Genomic DNA, 22,400 nt, shown 5'->3' on the forward strand with positions numbered 1-22,400 from the left:
AGTATCCATCATTCACAATTTTCAAAATTAGTCAAACTGTTCAAATAACACTACGTCAAAAAAGGGCTACGGCCACACTAAAAAAGTGTGACTATATGCCTTTCGCCACACGAATTTTTTTCAACTCAAGTGTGACCAAAGGTCCAGTCATCGTAGGTATCATACGGCCACATTCACTTTTTAGTGGCCGTTGCAACTTAAAAGTGTGGCTAAAGGGTATTAAAAATTTCTTGCTGGAATCAAGCATAAGTGTGACTAAATGGTAGCAACAGTCACATTAATGTACTTTAAGCGTTACTGATTCTATTATATGGTCACATAAATTTAGTAAAAACTCTATTTTAGCCACATTAGTTAAAAAAGAGTGTGGCAAAAAGGGTTGTAATCAAGCACTGTGTTTATTAAGTGTGGCTAAATTGTAGCAACGGCCACATGAATCTACTATAAGTGTCGTCGATTCTATTATATAGTCACATGAATTTATTGTAAGTGTGGCTAAAAACTTTTATTAGACACATAAAACATTTTTGTAATTGTAAGTGTGACTATTGTATAACCTTTGGTCACATAAATTTCTTTTCTCATGACATTTGGTATCATTTCGTCACATAAACAAAAAACAAAGTGACTATGGTGTGACTAATGGTTATTTATAGTCACATTAAATTTTGTAATTTTAAGTGTGGCTATTTTCTAATCTTTAGTCACACATAACTTTTTTCCCATGACGTTTGGTATCATCTGTCACACAAACAAGAAACAAAATGACTATGTTGTGGCCAACGATTATTTATAGCCACACAAAATTTTGTAAATCCTAAGTGTGGCTATTGTCCAACCTTTAGCCACACATATTTGTTGTGGTTCTATGTGGCCATTTTTGCATAATTATCAATTTTATTTTCATTTTTTTTTTGTAAAATTAAAACAGGAGTAAAGTAGTAACCATGAACAAACCTAAAAACAAAACTAATGATATTAATAATAATAAACCAAAATCCATACATAAGTTTTAAATTTAAATAATATATTACATAAACTTTTGATCATAAGCTATCTACAAATAATGCAACCACTGCCTCATGTGGATCCCTCTCAAGGTCTTCAATAGCCATTTAAAAGAAAACATATGCCTTGGTTGTCCAGATCAATTTCTTCCATTTCTTCAATAGCCTTTATTGTTGTGTTGATGTTTTAAGGCGTCGGCAGCAACCTTGATGTCTTTAAGTTATTCAACAAGCCAGCCCCTATCACCAGAAACAAAGATAGACATTATTCACATGAGAATTAAACATGGAATCCAAATTTCACATGAGAATTAAACACAAAATTTAGTAATTTACTGCACCTGAAAGAACCTCCCGATCCAGTTAAGATTATAAGCCTTAGAGCACCTTTAGGGAAGCCTTGTATGCACTAAAAACATAACATATAAACCATGTTAAGAAAATAACACACTTTAGATACCGAGTATTTTTAACGGTTATTGCATTATGCTTGCGTGCAAGAGGGAGAACAAAAAGGGACCACCAGTGGTTAAGGTTTCTTTGTTTTCCAGTTCCTTGCTTCAATTGCAGCAACTGTAGGCTAAGAAACAAAAAATTTATGTAACTTAATCATCTTTTCTTAAGATTGGAAAATATGTTAATTTGTATTTTATGAGGAACAAAATTATGCAATTTGATCCTCATGAATATAAAGATATACCTTTAAACCAGCACAACCAAATATTCTTGTGACAATAGTAACACAATCCGGGTGGCGGGCAACCTGAATTAAGTCTCTTGTGAGAATTTTAAAAGGTTTCAATTGACATAATTCTTGAAAATGATAGGACTGACTGGCCTCAACAACACATTCATCACCATGAATGATTTCAGGCATGTGATAGGCACCATCCAAAGCTGAGGAAACTTGCAGGTTAGAAACTTAAATATATTTTATGTTTGACATGCTATTTTATGGTTAATAAAATATATTAATTAATGACTTCGGCTTCGATTTCAATTGAGGTTAATAATCGAACAAGATCTTGCACACCCTGTCAGTGTTTGTGTTCCATGTCCGACCACCTTATCTAATTCACCTGGTTTAGTGGTCTGGCTGGTTTATATGGGAACGACCACCTTGTCTAATTCACCTAGCTCGTGAAAACTTATATAAAATAAAGTCTAGAATGCAAACTTTTTCATATATTGTGTTCATCATGTACTTTGTTCTTGAAAATCTAGCACGAATAACTTATCTGATATTTTAAAATATACTTGCAGGTTTGTAAATAGCAAACTTGCAGGTTTGTAAACAGCATGTGATAGAATTTAGACCGAAAATTTGAAAAAAAGTTTCTAACCTACAAGTTTCCTCAGCTTGTATCCAAACACTAATCTTTCGACTAATTTATCTTTTCGCCCATTTTAATTCTCTATCTTTATTCCCTTTTTCTTTCATGTAAACTTCGATGGTGTCAATGACTACACTTGACTTTTACCCAAACGGACCTTAACCCGACTACACCTGACCTGACCAGATTTGAACTTTGACTCAACGAAGCATACCTTTGTTGCCAATCACAATGTTAGTACCTGAGTCTGGAGATCATCACCGATCACAATGTTGCCAACAGTTCGAAGTGTAGGAATGAGTACTGAACAAGACGGGTTCCTGGAATATTATATAAACAGTTAATAACTAATGTTAGATATAATTAACGATACCTGCAAGCTTTATGGAGCATCCTAAATGTCCATTGTTATAGGATCGCGAGCCGGCTCAAGCTTGGGCTCGTTTACTAAATGAGCTTGTTTTTAGTCATTGGATCGCTTAACGAGCTTGTTTTTAGTCATAGGATCGCAAGCCGGCTCAAGCTTGGGCTCGTTTACTAAACGAGCTTGTGTTTAGGCTCAGGCTCGTTTACTAAACGAGCTTGCTTTTAGCCTCCTAGATCGTTAATCATGATTATAAAAGTTACAAACAATATTAGTTCAACAATAATGTTAGGCTTTTAGCTCAACCTTTTTATTGGCCCGTTCAAAATAAAAACACAACCCAAATCGACCCATTTATAAGTAACTTCTATGTGTGTTGTAACTATGTGAATCAGTGGACAGAATCAATGATGAACTACAAAATTATATGTGAAAAAAGTGATATGTTGGCCAGTATACGGTTAACATTACGTTAATACGAAACATAAAATATATTTGTCATTAAATGATTCACAGGCTGGCTCTAGAAAGCATGAATAAACTTCAGTTGAGCCTTGAGTGTGGACTCAACTTGTGCTAGTTTTGTATCTGCAAATTTTAAGATAGCGTAAACCCAACCCAATCCAAAAGAAAACTATTAATTTACTCATATCTCTATGATATGATAAGGCACTCATATTCGTAATCAACTTGCAATACAAAGCAGGAGTGATTAATATGGCAACAGTCAAAACCCAAGATTACAAAATAAGCAGGTTCAATAAAACATTTGAAAAACCAAGACTACAAAATAGAAACCCAAGACTACAATTTGTTAAACAAGCAAGTTCTAAACTACAACATACAAACTTCAGTCTTCAATATATGTGTAGTCAGTCTTCAATATTTGTGTAGTCATGTAAAAACAGAACAAATAAGCAGGTTAAATAACTAACCTAATCCCAATCGGACCAAAATCTGACCAAATTGTGAACCCTCGACCAAAATAAGCTGGTTTGGAACTACAAATGGAAACAAATGATAAACCCTAGACCAAAATATGATCAATATCGGACCAAAATCTAACCAGATTGAAACGATGACGAACCTCGGTGTGCGTTCTTGCGTGGCTGCGTTCTTGCGTGACCAAATGCTGGGTTAAAACAATGATGAACCTGCAAAATTGCGTAATCAGGTTAGTCACCACATACGCGTACGAAGAAGAAACAACATTATTCGAAGATGAAACGGATAATAGACGGCGAAAGTTATGTCGTGAAGCACCGTTGTGGATGTAGGGTTCCGATCTCCGACGAACATGGCCTGCTATCAACCTCCGTAAACACCTTATAGGCACAAATGACGTCTCTGTTTGAGTTAGGGTTTGGGGTATCTTCTAGACGAAGGTCTTCTGGTATCTTCCAGATTTGAACAGGAGAGCTGAGTGTAGGTTTCGGAAAGAGAATGAGATCGAAAGAGATAGGATTAAAACAATGAAGAGGCAAAATTTGGAGTGGAGGGAATGCTTGAAATATTTGGGACATTTCAACGAGGGAATTGTGAACAAAAGTGAAATTTAAATTTTTGCAACACTTGTGCAAATATATTGTTTAATTAAATACTTATATAACACTATATAAATATAAATTACAAGCCATACTGTAACAAACTGAATATAATGGTTATATACTTGCCAAAATCCTTTTGGGTTTCTCATATGTTTTTCTCTTTTTCTTATTTTCTTTTTTGTTTCTTTACAATATAAGCAGTGGCGGAACTAGCCCATTAAATTAGGGGTATCCCAAAAAATTTTTTTACCATGCAATTATACAAAGGTAAAAAACGACAATAAAAAAATAATGTAAAACAAATACCTAATAGATTTGTCCTCTTCTTTTTTTCATAGCTTGAAATCGTTCCATCACCTCGTCGTCTTTTACTTTATGAAAAATTCCTTTTTGACCGCACAAACTATGGCATTGTTCAAGAATGCAGCAACAAATAGCAGGGACGAAGAATGCAGCGATTGAGTCTTGAGTCTGAGCGAGAAGCCAAAGCGACATTTGGTTTTCTTCCAGGTTGCTGTCATACGTACTTGTGTTTTTTTTGGGCTAATCTAATCAATTGGGCTAGTGTTTCAATCAGGTTTACTTATTTTATAAGTTTGGTTTGGTTAGGGGTATCCTTTTATTATTTTAGGGGTATCTTTGTATAAAACCAAAAATAAAAATTAAAAAAATACACTACGAATATGGACTTGAGCCGTAGTCTGTGCTATGACTAACTTAACACTGGTTCCACCCTGATACCGAGTGATTTACTATTGGGCATTTTGATTCATTAAGGCCCAATATCATCCATTAATACATATACGATCTACTAGTGGGCATTATGATCTAATAAGGCCTAATATGGTCCATTAAACATATGCCATCTATTTATTATTGGTCATTTTGACCAATAAGGTCCAATATGGTTCACTAAGACATATGTGATCTATTATTGGCCATTGTAATACATTATTACCCAATATGGTCCGTTAAGAAATATGTGATCTACTACTGGGTATTGTGATCCAATAAGGCCCAGTATGGTCCATTAAACACATATATGATCTGCTACCGGTCATTATGATACAAAAAGGTCCAATACGGTCCATTAAGACATATGTGATCTATTATTAGCTATTGTAATACATCAAGACATATGTGATCCAATAAAGCCCAATATTGTCCAGCAAGACATATGTGATCTATTATTAGCCATTGTAATACAATACAACCGAATATGGTCCATTAAGACATATGTGATTTTCTATTGGCCATTGTGATCTAATATGGTCCATTAAAACATAAGTGATCGACTGTTGGTCATTATGATCCAATAAGACCAAATATGGTCCATTAAGACATATGTGATCTACTATTGGCCATTGTGATACATTAAGGCCCAATATGATCCATTAAGTCAGATATAATCTATTATTGTACATTGTGATCCATTAAGTCCCAATATGGTCCATTAAGGCATATATGTTCTACTATTCCCCACTGTGATCCATTAAGGCTCAATTTGGTCCATTAAGACGTATATGATATACTATTGTCAACTGTGATCAATTAGCCCAATTTGGTCCATTAAGATGTATATGATCAACTATTGTCAATTGTGATAAATTAAGGCCCAACATGGTCCACTATGACATATATGACCGATTATTGTCTACCGTGATCTATTAAGGCCCAATATAGTTTATTAAGACGTATATGATTTACTTTTGTCCATTGTGATCCATTAAGGCCTTATATGTACCAATAAGACATATATGATCCACTATTATTCATTGTGATCCATTAAGGACCTATATGGTCTGCTAAAACGTATATGATATACCATATTTATCGATAGCAAATAGTGACAACGTACCTCTGTGCTACGCAACAATAGTGATAAAATAGCGTCCATTATTTCGTGTTTAGTGATAAGGTAGAACATAAACAAATATTAATTGTATTATAAAGTGATAGATATATTGTAAAAGTTCAATATGATGCACGTTTCTTGAAACAAAAAAATATGAAGTTAATATTTATTCTGATACAAAAGACTATATATGCACTAAAGAAGACAACATAGAAGGCATCCCTTTTGTGACTTTCGGAAAGTCAAACCTGGTAATTCTCATATCCCAATTTCATGCACATAGAATAGTTTTGTAATTAGCAAATTATTTGGATTCTAATAGCTTTTCTGACTTTCCGAAAGTCGCACTCCCTGTACGCTTTCAATTGCAAGCAACTTGTAATTAGCATTGCCACCTTGCTTTGGCACAAATCCTTGATTTACACATTCAGATATCTTCAAAGCCTTTAAATACAAGTGTAGAAAATTGAACACCTGCACAAATCATAGTAATTATGTATAAGCTCCAAAAGTACATAATACAAGTAATCTTCCTAAAACTACCACCTATATTAAAGTACAAGCTTATTACCAAATCAAAATAAGGTGCTTCTGAGTAGCTACTCATTGCCCGCGAGACATAATATGTATCTATTATATTAGATACGTGTAACGACAAGGATCGCACCATTAGAGCTGGCATAGTCTTTGGTGCCAATGGGATGTGCAGCATTGCCAAATTGGCAATTCGATATCCAAATTAGGGGTAATCATAAAACTGAATAATTGAAAAAACTGAACCAATTGAGCTTTTTTATTATATATTTTAAGCTTCTTTAATACATTATAAGTTTTTATATATTTTAAAAAATATATACTTTAGGGCCCGATTTGAACTACTCGTCTGGGCCCAAAGATTTTTTAGGATTCTCGGAGATAGTCCTGTTAGATAGCGCCTTAGTCACTGATAATCCAAGCTTCAAAACCTCTTTTTTCAGTGCTATAAAATGTGCATTTGACTTTACAAACCTAATAAAACTGGAATTCGGGGTTGGTGGGTCATATTTTACATGTACTAAGCCAACCATTGTTTGCACATATCAAGCACTGGAAGTGCACTTACATGTAACGGCTGCAACACCCACCCATGTTAGGTTAGTAAAATGAAAATGCATATAGATAGTGAGGCTTTTAGTAATTGCATTCATCTTATGACGGAAATCACAGAATTACCAAAACAATTTTGACCAAACATTAAAAAATGCAAAATACATACCTGATGTGCTACATACTGCACATCAGCCACACCTTCGCTTCTAGAAGCTATCTGGAAGGCACTTTTGAGGCAGCCACACACCACACAAGCCAAAACCTTCCTAAAATGCCAACAATTTAGTAGAAACTCAGAACAAGGTTATAGTAGGTCAGACAAATCCTTTCATAATTATATTATTTTACATGTGAAACTAGTAATCTTTACTGTTTTAAGAGTAAACTTATGATTAGTTACCTGGTCCCAATCTTCATCTTCAATATTGCCCTTAATATTTCTAAAAAATTCAGTCAATTGACCACCTTTCTTACTCTCAGCAAGTGATGACGCCACACCAGCATATATATTAACAAATGGATTTTCACATTAACATAGAAAATGATAACATTGTAGCTAAATTCTTAACAAGAGTGAATTGAATGGCATGGTTCACTATGTGATTGTTACCAGAAAGATTAAACTCACAAATAACTTAGAAAGCCAGGTCAAAGTTCTTCTCAACAAGAACTTCTGCTATCACACACCTACTCCTGTAGCAAATATGTAAGACCCCTTATGTAAGTGGATCAGGGGTTGGGTAATGGGTCAAACAGGTTTTTAGGCTCTGAGAGCTCATGGTAAGTTGTAACATGTGGGTTGGATATTTTCTTAGCTATGCTAAAAGCTTCCTCCACATCTCCACCATTGTGGACAACTAGGCTAAATGTAGCAACAACTAAAGGCTCCTTTGGCCTCCTAGACACCCAATATCTGTTCGCTTCTATCTTATTTCCTCTGTTCAGTGTTCATCCTTTTTTCTGCTATTGTAATCATGGCAACAACTAGCACTTCATCATCAAACCTGTGGAACATCACTCAATTTGTTAAAATTAAACTAGATGATAGCAATTATCTAAACTGGAAGCACCAAATTCTTACTGTATTGAAGATTCTTGGACTGTTAAAGTTTCTTAATAGTTCCATACATGTTCCCGCTATTGGCTCTGCAGGTCGTGATGATTGACACAAGTCCAATACATATGTATTTGTCTTTATTACTGTCACTTTATCTTCGTCCTTACTATATCTTGCAACAAGCATACCCTCATCTTCATAATTGTGGAAAAACCTTGAAAATCGATTAAATGGAATTGTGGCAGATTGGTGGTCGAAATAATGAAGAACAATGGTGGTTGTCATAAGAACAACAATTTCTCTGCGAAAATGGCACATTTCAAATCTAGGGTTTCGTATAGATCTGACTACAAAGGCAAAACCGACAAAAACACATACGAACAGAACTAAATTCATAACCAAAAATTCCAGTTGTAAGACGATATTCAATTGACGTTGATGAACTGCGGAAATTGGATATTATCAAAATTTTCTCTAACAGGTGAAGAACTAGGGTTCCAACGGGGGAGGGGGTATGGTCATACAAAGCAATTTAGTGACCATAGACAAGTAATAGTCACATTTTTTTATTTTTTTCCATGGCCATTAATCGGCCACACATATAAATTTTTAAGTGACTAATAAACAATATGTTTTGTTCACATAAACATCGGTTCTAGTTGAGAGGGGAGCATGGATGGTCACACAAAGCAATTAAGTTAGTGGCCAAACACCAGCAATAGTCATATATTTTAATTTTTTGTCATGACCATTGATAATTTTTAGTTACACATAAAAATTTATAAGTGACTAATAAAAAATACGTTTTGGTCACATAAACCAACATAAGTGACCATATGAATTAGCTTTTAGCCACATCGTTAAAAAAATACCATGGTGATAGATCACATTTAGTCACACTTTTCTAACATGGCTAATATATGTCACAGCTTTTTTTAAGTGTGGCTAAATGTTTCGAATTGATGTGTTTTTAGTCATATAAATAAAAAATCAAACGAGTATTATGGCCGTTGGTTACATTTTGCTACACTTTTTCGAATGTGGCTAGTAAATGTCACATTTTTTTGTTTAAGTGTGGCTAAAGGTTTTGAGTTGTTATACAATGGTCACATTAATAATAAAATGTGTGGTTAAAAGTGTATTAATAGATTATAAATGACCTTTAGCCACACATTTATTCAAATGTGTGGCATGCCTGTTTTTGAAAAAGTGTGGCTAAAGCCCACTTTTGACGTAGTGTAAGCGAAGCGTCTCAAAAGCGGATTTCTAAAACTGATCAGATAAGCGAACCAAACTAAGTGTCGTTTAAGCGAACCAGACAAACTGTTGTATTAGCGAACCGGGTGAACTGATCAATAAGCGAACCAATCAATTTACCGGATAAGCGAACCAGTTGATTGACAAATGAGCGAACCAATCTGATGTCGTTGGAGCGGACCACACTCAATGTCCGTTCGAGCGGACCAGAAGCTGTTCGTTCGAGCGAACCCACTGAAATTTTGGAGCGGACCAGGCAGGATGACCGAATAAGCGAACCCAACTCAATGTCCGTTCGAGCGGACCAGGATGCTGATGTCACTTTTTGAGCGAAACCGTAAAAGCGAACCCCCTAAAAATCAACTTTCTAGGTCGATTTTAGATCTGAAAACTTCAAGGGTTTGTTAATTCATGATTCCGAGTGCACTGTGTGATTTTGAGCTTATTTTACCGTGAAAATTTTTGAAAAAGTGAAGAAAGTGTAGAAAATCAGAAAAAATGCAGCTAAAATGGCAAGAACTCCTCCTCCTGAGCTCTGATACCACTTGTAGGATCGTTCTCGGCCCTGTTTGAGTCGTTCAGAGAAGTTCGTATCCGAATTAAGAGGCGGAAACTAATAATCCGGTGCTATTCAAGTTGTATTCACTTTAAACTTGCTGTATTATTGACGTTTGAACTCGATTACAAGATTTGACAGCACTTCGGCAGCATACCGGAACAAACACCTTCAACTATGTGTTTATGGATCGCTCATATGGACCTATATATAGACAAGCTGGTTCGCTTATACGTACACGTACGTATAAGCGGACCTACATCGTGACACATGGGCGGACCAACTACATACCATATGAGCGAACCTAGACCTAAACATGACACCAAAGCGGACCTAACCTAGTGAAAATAAGCGGACCTATTACAAACTCCTATTTCTAGGTTTCCGTGCCATGTTTGATCTGTTCAACTTCAAGACTCGATGGAAGACGTAGTCAGCAGATGTAAGTGCACCAACAACCTTTCATTTCTTTACCCTTTTTCACCCACCAAAAACCCTTTTTATTTTTCACCCTTTATTTTAGTAACAAGCTCGGTTTTTCGTAAACTCGTTCTTTTTCGTGTGATGAAAAAAAAAATTTGATGAAGTTGAAAAAAAACAAACAAAGCTATGCAAACAAAAGCTTGTTTGGAGAAATACTTCAAAAAAAAAGTCACCAAAAACAAAGTGTTTTACGAAAACCGACGTTTTTTTACACTTTTCGCCCTTTTACTAACCACTAACCCAACCACCCACCTTTAGCCCAAGCCTAACCCTTCACCCAAAAAGTCCTCTTGATATCTACAAAGGTATAAAGTTAAAAAGGAGGAGGATTGATTGCTTGGCAAGCTTATGGTAGGAATAAGTTCCATGCCGCTCTCGAGTGATTCACTAAAAATACACCTTCGGCCGAGTGTTGAGTGATCCCCCGTGAGGTATGTGAACTTGTATATAAATGAAATTTTAAAAAGACATGTTATGCCCTAATAAGTAATTTATCTTATGAAACGTTCTAAATAAATCATAACGAATAGGATTGTAAATAAATAAAAATAAAACCCAAAAAAATCTTGGATTCCCGACACTCTATGACAAGCCAAAAACCTTCTCTTCTACCCATTCCATTTGGGAGTGTAAGCCACATATTTAAAGAGTTTCGCTTGAGGACAAGCAAAAGTTCAAGTGTGGGGGTATTTGATGTGTATAAAATGCAACATATAAATTACATCAAATGAGGCATAAAACTAACCCTTTTTAAGTACTAATGTTGGAAAAAGAGTGTTTTTGTCTTCCTTTCGTATTTTCAGGATGAAATGAGCTCAAATACACAAAAGAAGCAAAAAGACAGCTAATTCTAGCATAAATACAAGAAAAGGAACAAAAGTAGATTGCCCGAACCCTCAACAGCATCCTCCCAAGCAAAGAAGAGAAAATAGAAGACTGAACACGCCCCGTGCTCAGCCAGCACGGGGCCGTGCCCAAGAAGCAGCAGAAAAGACAAACCTGTAGAAGCTTCTATTGCCCACCACGAGGCCGTGTCCAGTGAGCACGGGGGCGTGGCGAAAGTACAGGAGGCGCATTAATTGTAATTGCGAATTACAATTAATGAAGAGAGAGAGTGTCAGACGGGCACGGGGGCGTGTCCAGCGGACACGGGGCCGTGCCCAACCTTCTGTTCAGCCTATAAATAGGAGTGCTTGGTTTCATTCCAACTCATCCCTTGGCACACCACCTCTCTCACACTTCATCCACCACCCACCACCACCATAACACCATCATCCACCCCCATCATCCATTGTCCATCGTAGATTGTGTGAGTCGTCTCGGTATCCAAGATTGATAGTAAGAGTTCTTGACAATCAAGGCCATGTTTGCCTAAGTCTCTTACATCACTTGGTGAAGACAAGTGTTTAGTATAATACTTTTTATTTTTAATCTTTTGCACTTTTTATTTGGTTTTGTATTAATGATTTTAATAACTAGTTACTTATGTTGAAGGTGATCTGTCCTTATCGTTTGTCCGTGGTGTCTTGGCATTATTTTACTATCTACATAAAATAAAAGATTTTCACCATTCATATCTCCACGGTCTATATGGAGGTATGTTGGCTACCTGGTCGGGGGTTAAGGGAACGGTTTGGTAAGGGTCTTGCCCTTGTTCAGCGTATAGAGGTCCTGCAAGGGACCTGGGTCAAATTTAGTAGGATCTCCTTCAATGCCCATAGGTATTGGATGGCGGGAATCCAAACTCTTTGACCCCCTCATAAGTTAACTACTATTAATACTATAACCCGGCTATTTAGGACTGTATCCCTGCTGACTCAGACTACTTAGCCGAGGGTAACGTCACCGCCAAAAGCGGGGCCTACCATAATTTGCATTAATAACTTAATTCATTATCTTCCAATAATCCAACCCTTTAGGATTGTATCCTTGCTGACTCAAACTACTGGGTTGAGGGTAACGTCGCCTCCAAAAGAGGGGCCTACTACAATAACTAAGATAATCTCTTAAACAAGTGCAAAAGTGCGAAAATAATCAAAGGTTATACTAATACACGAGTCGGATCCAAGTGATTCATCTTGTCTATCTGTTTTTATTTTATTTTTATTTTTCAGCATTTAGTTAGTTTTTATTTTTCTAGTTTAAAAACCTTTTCTAACCTTTTTGATTTGATTAGACGTTGAGGATAAACCGGTACTAAAAGCTCTTGTGTCCTTGGACGACCTCGGTATCTTACCAACACTATACTACGTCCACGATGGGTGCACTTGCCCATATGTGTGTTTAGTGTTAGTAAATATCGTGTTTTATAAATTTAAAACTTGGCTAAAAGTGTAAAAAGGGCTGAAAAATATACATAAAAAATATATCACACTTCACGCACATCACTATTTATAGTTGAATTGAAGCCACAAGATCATGGCACATGTCTTGAGTATTGCCCAAAGCTTTGTAGGATTTAAACAAGTGCGTGGTCATGAATCAAAGCCTTGCTCATAACTTAAAATAGCCCACAACATTGAAAAACTAAGTTAGAAAACAAGAGCTGGTCGCTGAAATGGAGTTTCTGTCGAAATGACCTGCTCACGTCGCGCCACAAGGGAAGGGGTACCCTGTCGCGTGACGCCACCATACACTAGACTTTCAAAATTGTCAGAATTAGTCCCTGCAGCCTTGTAAGTGCATTTTCGATGTGTTTAACCTCCGTTAACCCATTTTCAAGGCTCTACAAGGATGTTAAAGCATAGGGGACTTGAAATATGCTTGGAAACATCATGGATTTCGGTTCGTTAGGTCGTACGGTCGCGTTTTTCGGTTAATTATGACGAAACTCGAACGGACGCGAAAACGATCCAAATTGCGCGACTAATGGTATTTTTGCATTCCCATCACTAAAATACAATATCTTAGTGATTACAAAAATTTTTGGATGTCCGGATATGGTCAGAATGCAAGATATGCACGCATATGCATACTTTCGCAGTTTTGATGCTTTTAGTCCCTTTGATCAACTAAGCGTATTTTCGCATACAGAACCCCTCAAAACTTATTTCTAAGCTTTGTAAAGGGTATTTAAGGTATGTTTAGCATATGATCTTGTTCCGGAGTTTAAGTAGCTATGAGAATTGGCAAACTTTTGCAGTTTGTCACAAATAGTCCCTGTGATCGAATAAACTTGTTTTTGCCATACCAAACCCTTCAAAACTTATTTCTAAGTTATGTAAAGGTTATTTAAGGTATGTTAAGCTTATGCCACTGTTCCAGAGTGTATGTCGCGTTAAACTAATTACGTTTACGAAATAGTTTGCGTATAACTTTCCAGAAAGTGTTTAAAAGCTTGAAATCGAACAAGAATTGATATGTGTAAATGTCAATTGTAGTTGTACAAATCCTGAAAATGAAACAAAAGATTTCATTGGATTCGTATTTGTATAGTGGTCGTAGAGGCACAAATGTCACACCCATCTCCATTATCTCTGATCGTGATCCACAATTCGCCTCTGATTTATGGCAAGCTTTGCACAAATCTTTCGGCTCACGTTTAGACATAAGCACTGCCTATCACCCGCAAACGGATGGTCAAACCGAACGTACTATTAAAACCCTCGAAGACAGGGCATGTATTATCGATTTTGCCAATGGATGGGAAAGACACCTACCTTTGGTGGAATTCTCTTATAACAACAGCTACCACACTAGTATTCAGGCTGCTCTGTTCTAGGCATTGTACGAATGGAAGTGTCGATCACCTTTGTGTTGGGCTGAAGTTGGCGATAGCCAAATCACTGGCCCTGAACTCGTACTCAACACAATAGAAAAGATTGCCCTGATCAGGCAACAGATGGCAGCAGCGCGCGACCATCAGAAAAGCTACGCCGGCATGCGTAGAAAACCGTTGGAATTTGAAGTCAAAGATCGGGTCTTACTGAAAGTCTCACCTTGGAAAGGTGTGATCCATTTTGGCAAACGGGGCAAGCTTAATCCGCGTTACGTCGGACCATTCGAAATCACTGAAAGAATCGGCACCGTGGCATATCAATTGAATTTTCTAGAAGAACTCAGTGGCGTACACAACGTGTTCCACGTGTAGAATATGAAAAAGTGTTTATCTAACGAAACTCTCATTGTTCCTTTCAAGGAACTCACTATCGACGATCAACTTCATTTCGTTGAGGAACCAATTGAAATTATGGACCGCAAGAGCAAAACTCTCAATTGTAGCAAGACACCCATAGTCTGAGTACGTTAGAACTCGCGACGAGGTCCAGAGTTTACTTGGGAAAGAGAAGACCAAATGATGCGAAGTATCCTCACTTGTTCAAGAACAACACGTCCAGTAATGAAGCTACTACTGAATTTCGAGACGAAATTCCCAATCAACATGGGGATGATGTGACACCCCGCGAAAACAATTAGCATATTTAGTAACTGCCTGCTAAATTTCAGGACGAAGTTTCTTTCAACTTGGGGATAATGTGACAACTCGTACGCTTCACCTTGTATCGTTTCTTTTCACATTTCACCTTACATTGTAATTTAGTGGAACTGATTAACGTGCTAAATATATTTTGACTGCTTATATATATATATATAAGTGTGTTTGAATATTGAAAGCTATTATTAATATTAATAAATCATGGCCGCACACTATATAACTCATAGTGTGCAGCCGCACACCTCCATCCAAGCCGCACACTCCCATGTGTGGGCCTCTGGTCTGTGGAGCCCAGATTCTAACTAGACCGCACACTCCCAGTTAATGAAGACCACATCTGGTCGCACACCACAAACAAATCAGAACCACACACACATGTATTGTACATGTGTGCGGCATCTTTGACAGTTGGATTCCATTAGAAGTGTGCGACATCTTTTCTGAGTATAAATACTCATATCAGCCAAACCCCTAACACCCTTTCCCAAAACATTCTTTGGCGGCTAACCCCTTTTAGGAACATTCTCCTAGAATTCAGCCAGCATTCCTCTCTCATTCATTTTTGAAGATTCAAGCATCACCAACAGCTTTTTCATTCCTCTTAAAGCTTCCAAAGATCTTTTTCTTCTCTCTTAACTCGCACACTTCTTCTTGAACTTCCATTTCCAGTTAGTATGAATATGTGTTATGTATTTTTTGTATTTCTTCACTTGATTCTTTATTAAATGATTATATGAATGATGTATTCTTGGTGGATGTTCTTCGTTGTTTGTTTCTAGTTGTGTTAAGAAATGGGTGTTCACTAGACATTATTTTAGATGATCTCTTTGTATGAACATGATGCGGAAAGATTCATAATATGATGAAATGAATTAGGATTTGTATGTTACAAAATGATAATAGGTTTGTATGATGTTCACAAATCGTTTAAATGATCATGTTTAGTTAATGTTAGGGCTGATTTGATGTGATTCACTGTTTCATTGATTAGTGATTTAATGATGTGTTGATTATTTATGGATAATGTTAAAAAGATTAGGGATTTAGGCATGTTTATAAAGTATCAATGGATTCATATGAAATGTTAAGATGTTAATGATGATTTGATCTAATGATTAGATGATAACTGGTACATGAATCTGCTTGTGCTGGATGAAGAGAATGTTAGGTTTTAAGATGAATGTTGTGAAAGTTGCAAACCTGGTTGATTTAATTGTGATAAACGTGAAATGAAAATTGTTTGATGTGAATCAGGTCGCACACTAAGAATGTACAACATTAGCTACAAGATGTACAAACACAGACTACACACCGCACACTCAAAAAGGTCGCACACTTCGGTATGGTACAATCCCGAGTGCAGAGCGTACTAACAGGAGATGCATAACCGCACACTCCTGCATTATACAACCCTTGACTGCGCATCGTACCACCAGACTATGCAAGGCCACACACTCCTTAGGACCGCACATTTCTTACGTACATTTGTCTATTGCACGGGGTACAATACCCTTTATGCATGACTGCACACTAATCAGGAGGTTATACACTCCCGTGTGGACCGCACACTTACAAGTGGGCTGCACACTTACAAGTGGGCTGCACACTGATATGTATCGGGCTATTTTCCTAGTGGGCCACATACTATGATGGCCCATAATTTATGAAAGCGCACACTACACTGTTCCATCTTTGAAGCTCTATATATCTGTTTTCAACATTTGACTAATATAAATAGTGTATTATGTACATACTACATGTTAAGAATACGTGTATCAAATACGTGACTTGCTTGTGTATGAGCCTAATATTGGTAACCTTAATAGGACGTGGTTGACCGACGTAGGACAAATAATTTATCTACCGAGCAAAAAAAAGGTGAGTTCACACTAACACTAAAAGCATGTATTCCCGGTGGATTGGGAACCTAATATTCCCGGGGAACGGAATAGTAATAAAATGATGTCTATAATTCATATCTCTAGCGGACTAAACGAAACCCTATCATGAAAGTCCCCTACAATTATACCGATTAGTCGCCGGATATGGCGAACGGGATATTAGTTGATAGCGCTAATAGGTTTGACAACCTCACACCGGGCCTATGCGTGGACGGGAGTGAACTACTATGCCTTATGACCGATCAATGATGATAGACATTGATATGGGGTAAACAACACTACAATCGCAGTTTCGGTACTACTACACAATTTAGTGGCTTAACGATGAGGTTGCTCCCCATGGCATGTTTTATAAACCTGGAAACTTAATAATTAATGTTTTGGGGATAAAACAAGTAAACCATTTTAAAACTGTGAACTCGCCAACTTTATGTTGACATACTACCGCAAGCTTGTAGGTCCTTAAGTGTTGCATTGGAGTCTGCTCAGAGGAGTGTAGTGGTTGTCTAGAACCATTGCCAGATTCTCTTTTCGAAACTCATGTTTTAAAAATTTTAATGGGATTTGTACTTAATGCTTCCGCTAATTACTTAAAATATGTTTTAGACTTTAATGTTATGTCACTAATCGTATTCGTAATGTGGTTTTACTTTATTTATATTAAATGTTCAGTATGACTGGTGGCTTGATCCTAGGTAGTTGGCCGAGATTGAAAAAAGAAAAAACAAGAACAAGAATGATGATGAAGAAGAGGATGATCTTGATGCTGATCTTGATGATCCAGCGAACTATGGTGATGATCTAGACGATGATGATAATGATGATAACAATGATTTGGGTGGTACAGGGTTGAGGATTCAAGGAAAGAAAACAACTAATGATGATTTGAATGATTACTTAAATGAAAATCAGAATGAAATTGAAGATAATGCTACCAATAAGGGGGAGCAGAGTTCTGATACTGTTCACGATGCAGATACTTCGGGAATCTTCACAGACGTTACCCCACTAACGATTGTTCCCGAAAGTATATAATCTAAAACCATCTATTTGTGTCATGATGTGGCGGAAAGGGGAGTTGGTCCATAACTATACATGAGAAGAAATGGCACAGATGATGGGAGTAGATGAAGATTCTTTAAACTTTAATTTTGAAGAAGAACTAAACAACATCGACATTTCTGAGCCTGAAGCGTATGTGTTCAAGAATCTTCCTGAGGCAAATGATTTTGATAAAGTTGTTATGGAGGATGATTCTGATGAAGAAGAAAATTTCAAATATTCTGGTGAAGGATCAGAGGACTTCCCAACTTTCCAAGAAATGTTTGTCGATGATACGCAAGAGTTGTTGAAAAGAAAGAGTGAAAAAGGCGTTCCTCTGAAGCTAAGCAAAGAAGAATTGTTAGAAGCTCAGAAACATTGGTTCAAGCCATTACCTAAGGAACAAAAATTCAGGAGACCACTAGCATTCTTTACAAGACATCCAGATGTTTCACCGGGTGATATTCTCAGCTGGGGTTGGATACCTGAACTAAACGTTTTTGGCATCAAAAGAGCATTTGGAGTTCAATACTCCAGACATATTGCATATATAAAGACTCTACTATGGTGGGATGTGTAGGAGTTATGCCAAACAACGTGTATTAATCATTTTATAAAGCTGAGTGAACAGAGATTGTGGCAAATTATCCGATATCAAGCTAGACATAACTTTCTAGATTGGAAGCGACACTATCCGAAGAAAGTTATAACCATTGACCAGGTGACTAAAGAGAAAGATGTGACATTGCATATCAAGAGACTGCGAGTGATGAGAAATATGCCACTTATGAAGCTGGAAAAAAGATTTTCATGAAGAGTTTAAAGGGTGGTATTTTGATCCTAAAACTACCGAAGCGGTGATTGCAATGCAATCTAAATCAGATAGAACATGGAGAGGAATTCGTATTTTAGACCCTATGTGGCTGGTTAATCTATCAAAGAAGGATAATGAATCCTGTTACTTTACAAAGATTTGGTATAATGTGCCAGACAAGACACAAGCAATGCAATATCATAGTGTGATCGAAACATGTTATGCTCATGAACGAAGGAAAAAGCCATACAAGAATTTATTTGTCCAAGGGTTTGGAAAAAGATAAAGTTATTGAAGAATGAAGACCGATCGAGACTGCGGCAACATCCAAGGGGGAGTTTGTTGATGCATAATGTATGCTGCCTACGTCATCGGATCGAGTCATGAATGTAATAGGATTGCATGTTAGTTTATCAGTTTTGTAATGCACAGTTACCTTCGCACAGATGAGTCAATCCGTACGAAGGATCACATATCACTTTGCATGAATGGTGGGATGTCCATTTGTACGAAGGAGTCAAGGGCTCATCCGCACAGGTTAGTTTGCCTATATATAGGAGTGTGGGTTGAGAGCTGAGTATGAGTTTTTGCTTCTGGACGGTGAAGCTCTGTCCAACTGTTTCCAGGCATTGTACGCGTACAAGTTATCAATGAAACATTGTTAAACAGTGAATTCTTATGTTTGTCACCTAGTCTAACGGATTCTGCATGTTAACATTAGCTTACATTGATTTGGCCTGAGCAAATTCGATGACAAACGGTCCTCACATTTATGATATCTTTGCATATGATATAGAAATCTATGTGTTAAATGAGCATGTTTATGTAGCAAAACTCCTGAGAGTGAAAACACATGCATATTTGGTTAAGATGGATATAATTTTCTGATAGATTGATAATGCCAAACGCAGTGATATCAAAACCTCAAGAACGTACTATATCAAGTTCACAAAATACGTATGGACCTAAACAGTCAGGTCGAGTGTTGTAGAACTCAAGATATCCGGATAAAGAGGGGTAGAAATTTTGATTAAGTTATCCATATTTTTATTAAAAAATTTCCTTTAAAAGTTCACTATAATGATGTCTACACATCATCGTGAGAAACTGTCAAGCTTTTAGAGGAAGAATTTTTGAAAGACATTGATATATTGTAATTATTGCTCGACCTGCAGTATAAACATATGCGTAGTAAATGTGGAAGATGTTGGGTCATTTTAGTATGGACAAATCTTATCATTTAGATATGTTATAGGTTGTAGAAAAGGACTATTATAGTTTCCTATGAAAGGAATTGAATTTGTTGGTCTATAAGTACCATATATAAGTGCAATTGTGCGTTAATATTTCTTAATAATTATCTATGATTACATAAATATCTTATTTAATTTATCGATTTCTTATAGCATGTGCCAAGTGAGGAAATATTGAAATAGGAAAACAACTATTTTGATACATCAAAGGTATGTAAAATATGTAATTATATTTTACTAGCCTATAAAATAAGTTTGGTTAGTTTTGTAGATGCAAGGCTTGTAACACAATACAATCACGTATATTTTGATATTCATTTATGAGATGATGCACTAGAAGAGCAAATAAAGATCATAAAGATTGGTTATCTCAAAGGAATTACATACGAAGGGATCAAACAACAGATCATTTCATAGAAGATCGGCACTTACTTTTAAAAGGTATACAAATGAGGGGGGGGGGGGGGTTATTATATTCACTAAGTTTTATCCTATTTAGTTTTCTTAGTAAGGTTTTTAATGAGCCAACGTACCTGATCCAGAAGTATCAGGGGAAGACAATACGTGTTACACTCTTTTCCCCTTAGTAGAGGTTTTGTCCCACTGTGTTTTCCTGATAAAGTTTTTTAATGAGACAGCATCTCCAAGCATATGAAATTAATAACCAAGGAGGAGTGTTATAAACATATCTTATTTTCATGGTTATTACAACCAAATATAAATTAGTTTCTTCTCCAAATTTTGTAATCTTATATAGTTCTCATTATATCTTTTGTAAATTCAGTGGCGTATCCAGAAATTTTTTATCGGGGGTGCGGATGAGATGTTCAACCATATTTTCAAAGGGTGCGGTCAGGTTTTTTGACTAAAATATACACTAAATTTTTTAGTGTATACACTAAATATACACTAAAATATACACTAAAATATAAACTCGTCAACTTCTACGCTAAAGAGACAAAACTTGTAATTTACTCTTAAAACAACATGTTCACTTTCCAAGGTTCATTCGGTTGTTCTCGTGTTAAATGGATTGGACTTATAAATAATATATTTCTTTTTTTTATTTCTATTTTAAAAAAGTTAGCGGTTACCTGGTTAGTTTTGGTCAACCTAGTTAGTTTTAATACACCCTAAACATGACCCATTGATTTAAGATGTTAGACAAAACACACATGACTTGTTCATTACACTAGTTAGAGTATTAATCAATGTAAAAATCTGATAATTTTCGTATAATGTCGTGTTTCAAGTGGTGTGAATAATTATTACCCTAATTGAAATGAAACAATAGAGAGTTAAAAGAATTATAACACAACTATTTACTATAGTTTCCAATTAAATTATAGAAAGAAGGATAAATAAAATGTAATTATTTAAAAAATGTTTTTGAAGAATTAAATACGATAAAGCCATAAAGCAAATGAAGGCGTACAAATATTCGGTGAGAGTGAGCTGTTGAATATGACAACACTGATGTGGGGCTGTTATCATTATTTTCATAACAATTCAACAAGTTCGGTCAGAGGGAACACAATAATCAATCTCATAACAATAAAATAATTAAACAACTGTTAGGGAAACTAGCCTAATAACATAAAAATATAGGAAGAATTATAAAGAGAAAAGAAATAATAATTTACTGATAAGTATATATTATAAACATGAGCGGACCTAGCCTTTGGTAAGACTAGGTCCGCTCATGTTTGTAATATATACTTATCAATAAATTATTATTTCTTTTCTCTTTATAATTCTTCCTATATTTTTATGTTATTAGGCTAGTTTCCCTAACAGTTGTTTAATTATTTTATTGTTATGAGATTGATTATTGTGTTCCCTCTGACCGAACTTGTTGAATTGTTATGAAAATAATGATAACAGCCCCACATCAGTGTTGTCATATTCAACAGCTCACTCTCACCGAATATTTGTACGCCTTCATTTGCTTTATGGCTTTATCGTATTTAATTCTTCAAAAACATTTTTTAAATAATTACATTTTATTTATCCTTCTTTCTATAATTTAATTGGAAACTATAGTAAATAGTTGTGTTATAATTCTTTTAACTCTTCCAAGAGAGTCTTATTTATAAAGAAGGGGGAATAGATTGTTTCATTTCAATTAGGGTAATAATTATTCACACCACTTGAAACACGACATTATACGAAAATTATCAGATTTTTACATTGATTAATACTCTAACTAGTGTAATGAACAAGTCATGTGTGTTTTGTCTAACATCTTAAATCAATGGGTCATGTTTAGGGTGTATTAAAACTAACTAGGTTGACCAAAACTAACCAGGTAACCGCTAACTTTTTTAAAATAGAAATAAAAAAAAGAAATATATTATTTATAAGTCCAATCCATTTAACACGAGAACAACCGAATGAACCTTGGAAA

The 22,400-nt window shown here is 35.9% G+C and overlaps 1 protein-coding gene across 10 annotated transcripts; it reads right to left on the bottom strand.

Moving 5' to 3' along the window:
* Positions 1-958: 958 nt before the first annotated feature.
* Positions 959-4,265, bottom strand: LOC110885115. Of its 10 annotated transcripts, XR_004868809.1 has the most exons (8): positions 3,969-4,252; positions 3,793-3,859; positions 3,641-3,706; positions 2,583-2,661; positions 1,708-1,770; positions 1,531-1,587; positions 1,349-1,416; positions 959-1,247 (listed from the first exon to the last, which is right to left on the bottom strand). XR_004868809.1 is itself a non-coding variant. In XM_035978456.1 (4 exons), exons 1-4 carry the CDS (start codon positions 4,002-4,004, stop codon positions 2,606-2,608), a joined length of 225 nt encoding a protein of 74 aa, XP_035834349.1. In that variant the 5' UTR covers positions 4,005-4,248; the 3' UTR covers positions 1,777-2,605. The 10 variants fall into 10 exon arrangements, 2 of the variants coding, with proteins under 2 accessions (XP_035834349.1, XP_035834348.1); XR_004868813.1 differs by lacking the exon at positions 1,531-1,587 and having other exon boundaries at positions 2,556-2,661; positions 3,969-4,255; XR_004868812.1 differs by lacking the exon at positions 1,531-1,587 and having other exon boundaries at positions 3,969-4,254.
* Between the last annotated feature and the right edge of the window lie 18,135 nt (positions 4,266-22,400).

This window comes from Helianthus annuus, chromosome 10 (assembly GCF_002127325.2).
Source record: "Helianthus annuus cultivar XRQ/B chromosome 10, HanXRQr2.0-SUNRISE, whole genome shotgun sequence".
NCBI classification, from domain to species: domain Eukaryota; kingdom Viridiplantae; phylum Streptophyta; class Magnoliopsida; order Asterales; family Asteraceae; genus Helianthus; species Helianthus annuus.